Genomic DNA, 11,844 nt, shown 5'->3' on the forward strand with positions numbered 1-11,844 from the left:
GCAATGAATGTTTGTGGCTTACCCTCCTTGTGAAGGGTGTCAATGATTGTCTTCTGGACAACTGTCAGATCAGCAGTCTTCCCCATGATTGTGTAGCCTAGTGAACCAAACTGAGAGACCATTTTGAAGGCTCAGGAAACCTTTGCAGGTGTTTTGAGTTGATTAGCTGATTGGCATGTCACCATATTCTAATTCGTTGAGATAGTGAATTGGTGGGTTTTTGTTAAATGTGAGCCAAAATCATCACAATTAAAATAACCAAAGACTTAAACTACTTCAGTCTGTGTGCATTGAATTTATTTAATACACGAGTTTCACAATTTGAGTTGAATTACTGAAATAAATGACCTTTTCCACGACATTCTAATTTATTGAGATGCACCTGTATAGGTAGAAACACAGTGCGTCTCATGAACGCTCTGACTGACCTGAGAAACGCTTTCTCTGCAAATACTTAAGCAGTTATTATGTGTGTCCCTTATTTCTGTCAACTGAAACAGCCATGCCAATAATTTGTGAATTAATCATTCTTTTGAGTCGGTTCTTTATTTTCAGTAAATTGGCCAAATGGGCTTTCAAAAACATTTCAAATTCACTCTCTCTCACTGAATCATCTGAAGCAGACTGTCAGTAAAACAGAGAGGATTTTTAAGGAAACAGAGAACAAACAGCGCTGGATGAAATGGATATTCACCTACTAACAATTGAAATAAAAGACTTCTTTCTGAGAGATAAATGAGAAAATTCAGCTACTGCCGTGTCATGTGAATAAGTGGCCATTCACACAGAGAGTATTTTGTGTCCTCCTACGCAGTTTTTTTTTTTTGTGAACATGCACTTGATGGATAACCATTTTGTTGCTATTTGCCATTTTTGTGTTTTAAAACATGTCTCAAGACCACTGCTCTCACTGCTGATCATTTGATCTGAAAAGCCTCAAATCTTATAGAATTTTGTAATAGAATGCTAGACATACTCAGAAAATTAAAACTTCTCTCAGAGTTGAATTTTGAGCATATATACTGTATATATATATATATATATATATATAGTGTATATATATATGAAACACTGAAAACAGTGAAAATATATACTAGCTTTTCAGTGTTTTTATTTTATTTATTTATTTTGCAAAAAAAATTACCCTGTGTGCATAACCTTAGAAGAAATCCTGCAGGTGCCTCTATCCAAACATGCTTTCACATACTTCCATCTTTTTACATCATGGATTGGCAATCTTTTTGACATAATTTATTGGGGTTTATTTTACATAATATTGGTGAATGGTGTCCAAGTGATTTCAAAACAACACACACACACACACACACACCCCAAAACAAAAGCATTAACAAAATGCAAAACCAAAACAAACAAACAAAAACAACAACAAAACACAACAAAAGCAAAACAAAAAAAACCTAAATATTTCCATTTTGTCTGCCTCATATCGGTGCATTTAAAAAAAGAAAAAACTCTCCCAACCTCTCCTTTCACTCTCACCCTCTAAGAGCTCTGATCAGTTTGTGAGCAGGCGTGAGAATGGGGCGGACAGGCAGGCCCCTTCTCACACTCTCTGAGAGGCATTCCACACACACTTGCAGCAGCCAGCATGCATCTCTGTATCAAAGTACAGCGTCTGATGTGTGCTGAGAGTCCAAGAGCATCTCAGATATCCCACTGTTCACACTACCAGAAACAGAAATGTGACACAAACACTTCAAAGAAGCATGAGGGCTGAAGTACTGTAATGTTCTAGATAACTGCATATGCAGGCCAGTGATTATGTCTGTGCTGAGACAGAGTTAAACTGTGTTTAACAAACACGACGTGATAAAGTGTCAAACAGTATACCCTCTTTCTTCAAAAAAGAAAATGCTGAATTTTTTCCTAACTAGTTAGCCAGCGCAACAGAAGATGGGAAACAAGACATTTGATTGGTTTGTATTTCTGTGGCATCTTACTGGTTAGTTCCCACCCACAGTGAAATCTGATTGGTCTAAAACCCTGTTAGACGTAACAGTTTATAGAGTTCAACAGTGTCCTCCCACTTTTTAGCAGTCTTGGTTCCAGAAGTATTTTCCTATAGAGATTTTTAGAAAGTTTTTTTTTTTTTTCAAGCGTTATAAGCCATGAACCAAACTAACCAGGCTAATCACAACATTAAACTAAAAAGTATTTGAACTTTTGACAAAAAGCCCAAGCAGAGGTGGACTTAACCAATTAGCGAGGTAAGGGGCCCGGGGAATCAGTGGGCCCCATCTGATATTGGAGAAATATATTTGGCAAACGCTCCAGTGTATATTTGTGTTCTGGAGATTGTCAAAATTTCACTCACCGCTCAAATGTTCACTCACTCATTAGAACAATGTGTAGATACGATGTAAATAAGAGATTAATTGTGCAATGCAGACAGCTTCATTGATTAACGGAACGTCGTGAGGTCGCAATGAACTAAAGTGAATGACTCGCTTATGTGCTTTTCCTATGCGCGCACCGGCGCAATCTGCAGCTCACTCATACAAATGCACGAATGCGACTGGAGATTTTCGCTTAATAATAGATTACATTTTCGATTTGTTCCTTGCAAAAACCCTACCGTATGCCTTAAGAACACTTGGAATACTGAACGAGTTGCATGGGATAATTTTACGACATTTGAATCCTTTTAGTAAAGAGATTGAAGAAGGTTACAATTCATTAAATGGACAAGTGCAAGCATGTCTTCTTTAGTGATCAGAAAAAAATAAGCCTAATATGGCTTTAGAACAGCATCAGGTTGACTAATTATTTACTTAAGTTGTGAAGAGGTAAATAAACTATAAACTATGAGAGAGTGAGCGAGCAAAATAAAGGTTAGGCGTAAAATAACACATAGTTATTGTGTTGGGGCCCCATACCTGAAGTTTGGTTAGAGCCCCCAAATCACTAAGTCCGCCCCTAAACCCAAGATACAAGACTGCGTACTTAACGGCTTTAATGAGGAAAAGAATTTCAATCCCATGGCCATGAGGCATTGCGAATGATGGTCAAAATAAAAACAATGAAGAAATATAAAACTATTGATTTAAAGATGTTGATTATATATAGAAACTTTTAAGCTGATCACAAAATATGCATATTATGCATACAAAAATTGTAGTAGTTTAAGAGTGTAGGGAAATTAACTCGACGTCATTCGCAGTGCTTCATGGGAGTGGTTGGGTGCCAAAATGTTCTTGTGCCATGATTCTCTGATTGGTGGGGATGTTTCTGCAGAATCATGGGTAATGTAGTTTTTCACCAGGAATTCCGCTGTTGAACATGGTTATATATATATACAGTATATATAAAAGGTTGAAATGGCGAACTTTCGTGAGCAAAATCCAGTCATTTCAATAGGAATTTTACATGAGGGCAAAAGATTTCCCCACACAGATTTCACAAGAAGTTGGTCATTCACCGCAATGACCAACAAAAAGCCACTTGAATTTGAAAGTGACAAGTCAACTTTTAATAAAACCACTATTTTTAGTGACATTCATTGATACTGAATCACTCAACATATATCTTGCAGTGCATTATGGGACTGACTTCTGTAGAAATGATAAATGCACATAAGAAGGTCTTAGAAGGCAGCACTAGGTTTTGTAACAGAGTGACTATCTACAGTATCCCACACATTATGATACTCACAATACGTGGTTTGAAAGGTGGCTTGATCTTCCTCTGTTCCAGAAGTACCCAATCAATCTCTTTGAAGAACGGATGTACTTTAATAGCTTCCTCTAGTCCTTGGGACACTACGCAACCCAACCGCTTACTGGGGCTCTTCGTCATGAACTAAACAATGGAGTGAAGAAAGAAGAAAACATTAGAGAAGTATAATGTTGACAGCATGTTAACCAGAGGATGTCTATATGTGTTATGTTGAGTTGGGATGATCAGTGATGATGTATGCATGATATAAGACTGCATCCTGTGGAAGAATGACCTGAGGTGACCATAGGTCATGTGACCACAGTGTCAGTGAGACAGATCGCAGTGTGACATGATGCCGTCCAAGACAAACAGCCTGACTTTCCCACAAAGCTTCGCAAACGGGCAAAGGACAGCCAAAGTAAATCTTGGACATGTGAAGGAAAAACGCAACACACACACACTGCACACACACACACACACACACACACACACACACACACACACACACACACACACACACACACACACACATGTTGTCTCAAAAATGTCCCCACAAGGTCAAAATTTACTAGTATTACTATCCTTGTGGGGACATTTGGTCCCCATAACGTGATAAATACCAGGTACACACACACACACACACACACACACACAAACTGACACTATGGCTACATTCATACTTCAAGCCTTAGTGCTCAATTCTGATTTTCTGTTCAGATCCATTTATTATTATTTTTTTTTCCGTAGCCATTATCAGATTTGAGTGTGAACTGGTCACGGTCCTGAACTGACCCGCATACTCAAATAAATAATAACAAAGACGGCACGTATCACACTGTCATACGGAAGGCCACTGAAGTCAGCGTTTATGCGTTCATTTATAACAGGGGTGTCCAGCTTCTGCAGGGCCAACATCCTACAGAGTTTAGCTCCAACACACTTGTCTGGAAGTTTCTAGAGAGTCTGAAGACCTTGATTAGCTGGTTTAGGTATGTTTAATTAGGGTTGGAACTAAACTCTGCTGGATAGTGGCAGTGCAGGAACAGGTTTGGACACCCCTGATTTATAAGGTGATGTGCCGCGGAAGCCAGCAAATTTGTGCACAGGCATTAAGCAGGACAAAAATGAGGATGAGAAGACTGTCTCGTATAGTTTTCCGTCAAGTTTTGCCTGTATAGAGCTGTCGTCGTAATACTTACTGTATGATTTTGCAGCAATTAACCGAGTGATCAAAGAACTACCGATATGTAAAACCTTTGGAGTGACTCCCATCAACATAGTGACGAATGGCAATCTATAGAGTGACGTAAAAGTCACATGAGCTCCGATATGACTGTTCAGACTAAGGTCGCTTTGCAAAACACCTGTATCTGATTTAGGACCACATTTGGAGGTGCCAAATCAGCATCAGAAAGATCAGATTCCATGTGGTTTATGCTGTTCACAGTTATAAAAAACACACAAAAAAAACCTTAAACAAAACCCTTGATCAAACATGAAAAATGTTGAAACATGAAAGAACACAAGAAGTCATGCATACAAATTCACTCAGAGAAACAAGTCTAACAAGCCAGACAAATAAATATGAGGACTGACTGAAAAGACACTTCTCATTGGAATTGTTTTAATATCTCAATTGTTTCTCTACATGATGAAATGGAGACGAAACTGAGACTTTTCCTAAGAGGAATCAGAAAGGTTCAGTTAAAAATGGAAATTCTGTCATCATTTACTTATGTCATTCCAAACATTATGGCCTATTTTGTTCTTTGGCTATTTTGAAGAGGTTGAATCATTTAGTCTGATATGAACCGGGAAATCCAGTTAATTGAAAAAAAAAATAAATAAAATTGGTTAAAATTATTCAGAATATAGCACACAAGTTGTATGGTCTTATTTATGATTATGATTATTTTTAATCAATCAATCAATCAATCAATCAATGTTTGTAATTATGTATTTATTTAAATTTTGTATGGAAAACAAAAGAGCTGCAAGAAAATATAAATATCTCATTCTTTGTTCCACAGAAGAAATGAAATCATATGGGTGAGTAAATGATGACATTTTCATGAAATAATAATGTATGTCTTCTAAAGAGTTTCAGAAGAGTTCATAACATTTTTTAAAGACAGAATGATCTGAGCTCTACTATTCACGTTCATTTTAGAGCTCTATACTTCTATGTCCACAATTTGTGTCATACTTTTGATTTTTCAAAGCAGATTTATAAATGAAGCATAAACCTAAAAAAAGGACCAAAAAAGACCTAAAAAACCTGCTTCTGAGCAATAAAATGCTCCTTAGCTCTTTATGCACTTAACCAATTTGAACAGTTAAAAGAGGAGGAACCCATGCATTGGTGGGCTGTATATCCTGAAATGAGACCTCTGAGATTACACAACCCAAAAATCCAGCAGGGCACACAAACAATCTGTTCTTTTCCCACAAGGAGTGTCGTTTATCTGTTCTATCAAGAAGAGTGCAAGAGCAAGCAGACAGTAGTAAAAGGAAAGGTTAAGAGGTGGCAAGAGGTATTATTCGCAAACCTATGTCTTTAGTAATAATCAGCAGGTAAAATGTATTCTTAGGAATCCCCAGAGTGATCCAAGAGTAAATCCGGACACGTACCGCTTTAAGAATGCTGACGGCCTCTTTGCTGAGCCACACGGGATATAGGACGTCATCGTGGAGAATAGACTCAAAAAGGTCGTCCTCATTATCAGCTTCAAAAGGAGGCTGACCAGCCATCATCTCATACATCAGCACACCTAGAGCCCACCAGTCCACTGACGGGCCGTACTCAAGCTCCTGCAGGATCTGCAAAAGACAAATCACAACAGAAGCTGAATATACTGAATATACATGATCAGGTCCAGCTCAGACCCAGAAGAAGGTACTTCTGAAATATGGTGTGCTGGTTTTGGGAGGAAACCCTGCAGATTCGTGCAGAATTAATTAACACATCGTGTAAAGTATTAAATGACGATGAGGGTACTACACTCTTATTGGCAAATTTTAGCAAGTAAAGGGTATTTTAGTATCATTCTACAAATGTCCACCTTCAGGTTATGGTTCATGTGTCTGTTTGCTGTGAAATCTTTACTGTTTTTTTTCTAAAGTAAAGGTAAGAATACCTTTACATTGTTAGTACTATTTCCAGATGAATACTTTCTGGACTGAAGCAACATTTTACTTGATTATCCATGCATCATTTTCCTTTTTCTTTTTTAAATCATGTTTAAATGTGAGTATCAAATATCCAACTTTCAGGAACTTTCATTTGTTTTGTATTGCATTATATGTTTTACCTCCACAATAACAACTACAGAGCTTTGGTCATAAACTAAGCATTTCAATATCATCTTACTAAGACGTATTATTGAGACGTATTTTTCTAAAGGTTCAAAAAATTGTTCTGTTTTTTATGTTTTATTCATTTATTTATTTCTGATTATTATTTCATATGCAAGGCTTTATAATATGGTTGATTAAAAAAATGCAAGTGACAGGGGATATGTAGAAATTTATGAATGAGGGGCATTCCCAATTCCATGGAAGTTTCAGAGTTATTTTTTTTCCTTGTAGTTTTCTGTTAAGTTCCGCAGCCGCAGATAGTTATTAATGTAAGCATAAGATAAAAACTCTTAGATCTGAATATCAGGGATAAGACTAAGACTAAGACTAAACCGAAAGTGGAAAACACTTAAAACTAAAACTTTAATTGGGCCACATTCAAGAAACACACACAAAACATTAGTCTATGTTCATAACAACTATTCATAAAACCATACTTAAAGCATTCAAATGTGTCGATTACATAAGAATAATTTTCTGAACAATTTACTGAGTATCTCTGCTTTTGCTTCATGAATGAGGAACACAATATGAAAACTAGTGAAATATCAATAAAACAAACAAGAAATATCTGACCATTTCAAAATGATAGGGATCATGAACATAATATTTCATAGCTTTAATGAGAACCAAGCAGTAGAAATGAGACTATCACTGTGCGTTTGTGTGTGTGAGAGTGTGAAATACTGTACCTCCGGGGCAATGTAATCTGGTGTGCCACAGAATGTTGTGGTTGTGATGCCTTCCAGGATTCCCTCCTTACACATGCCAAAGTCTGCCAGTTTACAGTGACCCTCTGCATCCAGCAGAATGTTGTCTAGCTTCAAATCCCTGCCAAGAAAATTCAAGCAAATGTAATAAACAGCAATATTAACCTACATTTAGAATGTACTAAAGAGTTCTTATTACTATTTTCTAATGACACACACACATATATAGTTTTTTTTTCATCTTCACTTTATGTCATTTGTTTGGATCCTCTAACATTAAAATGCAATTTAATCAGAGATAAATCATCTTGCCATCTTAAAGGGATAGTTCACCCAAAAATGAAAATGTGATGTTTATCTGCTTACCCTCAGGGCATCCAAGATGTAGAAACTGAACAGTATTTATATAGTTTTTTACCTCTGATGCACTATTGACACTCCTAATTAAGATTGTAGATAGAGTTTCAATGGTCCATTTTGAGAGATAGGTGGCGGCAATGCACTTATAAGTCTGCGATCCGCCGTAAAGCAAGAAGAAGAAGACGCGTCACGCGCCGGCTGTTGAGAACGCGCTCAGGACTGTTCAGACATTGCAGTGTATCAGAGGTAAAAAACGATATAAATACTGTTCAGTTTCTTGCACAGACCGATCGTTTCGTGTCTTTACACATCAATGTATCGTCACGAGTCGCAGGGTTTACTTTGGTTTTGTTTGTGTATGTTTTTTTTTACTCTCAAAGCCGTGATTCCCATTCACTTCCATTATAAGACTGACAGACTGCAACGGTTTGAGTAAAAAATCTTCGTTTGTGTTCTACTGAAGAAACAAAGTCACCTACATCTTGGATGCCCTGGGGGTAAGCAGATAAACATCAAATTTTCATTTTTGGGTGAACCATCCCTTTAAGCATCCTAAAATGACTGATGCATGACCTAGATTCTGGAAGTCTCTATTTAAACATTAAGCAACACTTAACACTAAAACACTGCAGGTGAATCATTTACTGACGCTCAAATATCTGATATTTGTTTGATCAAGCGGACACTAATATCCTGATGCCAGCCTTTGCTCACGGACAGACAGCAACAGAACAATCAATGACCAAACAGACAGCACACAAGTATGACCAGTGACACCAAACATTCTAATAGAATATGCAATTCATTTCAGAAATTTTAGTCAATTAAGTATCATGACAAACTTTTGTGAAAGTAAACAAAAAAAAAAGTTTCCATTTTTATTTTCATTGAAAATAAGATCCTAAAATTAAAATTTCTTAAATAGTGAAATTGACTGAAGAAGTCAAGATACAGAGATTTCACACAATCTGTATAAAACTGTATCAACCTGTCCAGTTCTTTCAATGTCCTGACAGGTCTCATAACACTCTTGCAGCTGAAATCATTAAAACGTAAATTGAATAGTTATGTGACATTTGAAAACAATTGTTGATAGTTTGATTGTCAACCATGTTCACATTTCAGTCAAGTTTGTCAAATTGATAAATCACATTGATAAAAGCAGTATAAAAGATAAAATTAATTGTAGTGTAATTTGATTATTGACTTAGGTAAAATAATACTAATATGAAATACTTAAATAATTCAAAATGTGAAAAATGTACTAATTAAAAAGTAAGAACTTTCAAAACTTAAACATATATAGGTTTGATTTTCATAATTGTATTTATTATGTTTTTAATATTTGAATACATCCATGTTTAAATATTTATAAATACTTTTTTTAACTTTACTTTCTTAAGTAAAATATAAATTGTCCACAGCATTGCTTACATACATACAGAAGTAATTAAAGGGGTCATATGATGCTTTTTTAAAGATCATTATTTTGTGTATTTGGTGTAACAGAATATGTTGACATGCTTTAATGTTCAAAAAACACATTATTTTTCAAATACTGTACATTATTGTAGGTCCTCTATGCCCCGCCTCTCTCAAACGCTTCGTTTTCTACAAAGCCCCCTCCTTCCGACAAGCGCAGTCTGCTCTGATTGGCCAGCTGACCCAGTGCATTGTGATTGGCCAAACACCGCAAGCACGCGTCGGAAATGTAACGATTCTTTACATTTAAGGTGTAAATGTAAAAATGTAAAGATTCCTAAATGCATCTACTTTCGGAAGGCCAAATAAAGTGCTTTTGCTTTCGCCTAGAAACACACCGCGTCTCCCTGACATGTCTGCTTCAACACTAACTGCAATTACTGAAACCACGCCTTCTTTCTTTGCGTGCACATTTGGGCGGCATTATGCTAATATTTCCACATAGTGAGGTAGATATGTGGGGGCGTGTTAGAACGAGTCGTTTTAGGGGGGCGTGGCAGAGTCTTAACTTTGATAAAGAATATCTCTTTGGTTTTGAGACTTTAGTCTTTGCAACTTCAGGGATCTTATCTATGCACAATCAGCTTGTAACACTCCAAAGAGAAAGGAAAACTTGAAATCGCATCATATGACCCCTTTAAGTAAAGTTGCAGGTTTTAGTAGTGATAATGCAAAAAAAATATCCAGTGTAGGTTTAAAATAACATATTTCAGGCCAGACTTGTCAATGCTGCAGTATTATATCATGCTTATGGGGATGCATAAGACACAAATTTATGTAAAAGGTGCTCTGCATGTACCCGTGCAGTGAATTTAACCAGCACAAGAAGAAGGTGAAGAGAGAGAGAGAGAGCGAACGAAAAAAGAAAAGGAGAGCGCGAGATGATAAGGTGCCACTGATGAAAGACAACACAGAGTTGGATGAAACCAGTCGGATTGGGGTTTGATGGTTGATTGCAACAAGAATGTCAACATCACTTCGCAGGATGTCATTCAGTCAAAGGTGTTTTCATAAAACCATCCTCACTGAAAAGGGAGGGGAGCGTCGGATCCCTTACGCAACTGTTACTTTCAGAAAGGCACCCTGGTGCTCGGCACGTTCCCGTTGGTCTGAAAATTGGCGCGAGGGACTTCGTTCCTCTCTGTCTTTCCCCACCGAGAGTCTTCAATCACTCTTTACATGCAGAAGTGTGGAAAAGTGTTAGTAATGAATGTTGGAAAGATGAGAGACCCACTTCCCAAATTTATGATCCACTTCTTGATTGAGGAGTCAAAATGTTAAAGTCTATATAAAATAAATTAGTTTAAAATTTCCACTTGAGTCATCAACTACTATTAAAATGTGAAAAAGTCAATTAAAGAAAGAGTAGGTGTGTTTGACCTTTAGTGTAGGTTCACAGAAAGAAAGAGGTGGAAAGTTCATGAGACGTGAACGGCTGCTCTGTATTGTCCTCTATACCCACATGCGCTTCTGCATCACAATTGTCCATCTCTCCATCTGTCTCTCTTTTTCTCCCTCTATCCATTCCTGTCTAAGTCCTAAGGTACTCCACACACCTTCCAACCTGTCCCGGTCACGCCGCCCTTCCTCTCTTTCCCAAGAAAGAGACCTTAATTCATCCGGCGAGCTTCATTTGTTGATTTAGATTAAGTGACTTTGCTACATTTGCTTTTATTTTCCAGGATCTTAAGTAACATATTTATTTATTTTTTGTCAGAGTTTGTGACTTTTTGAGACTGTGAGGTGAGGCTTCATGTCCACTCAGATTCGAGATAATATCCACACAATATCAGAAGCCGATTAGATGTGCCGTTGGTTCTGTGCAAATAAAATGCCTCATTAGAGCCTCATTAAATCCTCTTTGTTTAAAAGTAACATCATTCCGCAATACTGATTCTCACTTATCAAACTTAAATGCTAAACGTGTAAAATATGGAAACCTAAAAACAATAAGACATTTGAAAAGGTGCTTTTACTAAGTAAATTAGTAAGTTAAAAAAAACGTTTTCAATGAAAGGCAGTTTAAATAACGATAAAAGAAAAACATAAATGACATGAGAAGCTTTCGAGTTTAGCACGAGCTGTAAAACACAAAAGGGCTATAAAGGTTGAGATTAACTATTGTATTAAATTTCACTAGAGCTCCTTTCATTTGGAGGAAAGTACTGACATATTAAGAACACAACAACATAGAACAACAAGGCAGAGCCAGAGAGAGAGAGAGGGAGAGAGAGAGAGAGAGAGAGAGGGAGAGAGA

The 11,844-nt window shown here is 36.9% G+C and overlaps 1 protein-coding gene across 1 annotated transcript in view; it reads right to left on the reverse strand.

Annotated features, from left to right (window-relative positions):
* LOC107678509 (protein kinase C epsilon type) overlaps positions 1 to 11,844 on the reverse strand; it is a 109,593-nt gene that overhangs the window by 1,896 nt on the left and 95,853 nt on the right. The window contains exons 10-12 of the mRNA XM_016473784.1: positions 7,728 to 7,866; positions 6,310 to 6,498; positions 3,673 to 3,819 (exon numbers count right to left, since the gene is read on the reverse strand). Coding sequence (XP_016329270.1) covers positions 3,673 to 3,819; positions 6,310 to 6,498; positions 7,728 to 7,866 — 475 coding nt within the window. The remainder of the gene's footprint in view (positions 1 to 3,672; positions 3,820 to 6,309; positions 6,499 to 7,727; positions 7,867 to 11,844) is intronic.

This window comes from Sinocyclocheilus anshuiensis, unplaced genomic scaffold (assembly GCF_001515605.1).
Source record: "Sinocyclocheilus anshuiensis isolate Anshui unplaced genomic scaffold, SAMN03320099.WGS_v1.1 scaffold536, whole genome shotgun sequence".
NCBI classification, from domain to species: Eukaryota; Metazoa; Chordata; class Actinopteri; order Cypriniformes; family Cyprinidae; genus Sinocyclocheilus; species Sinocyclocheilus anshuiensis.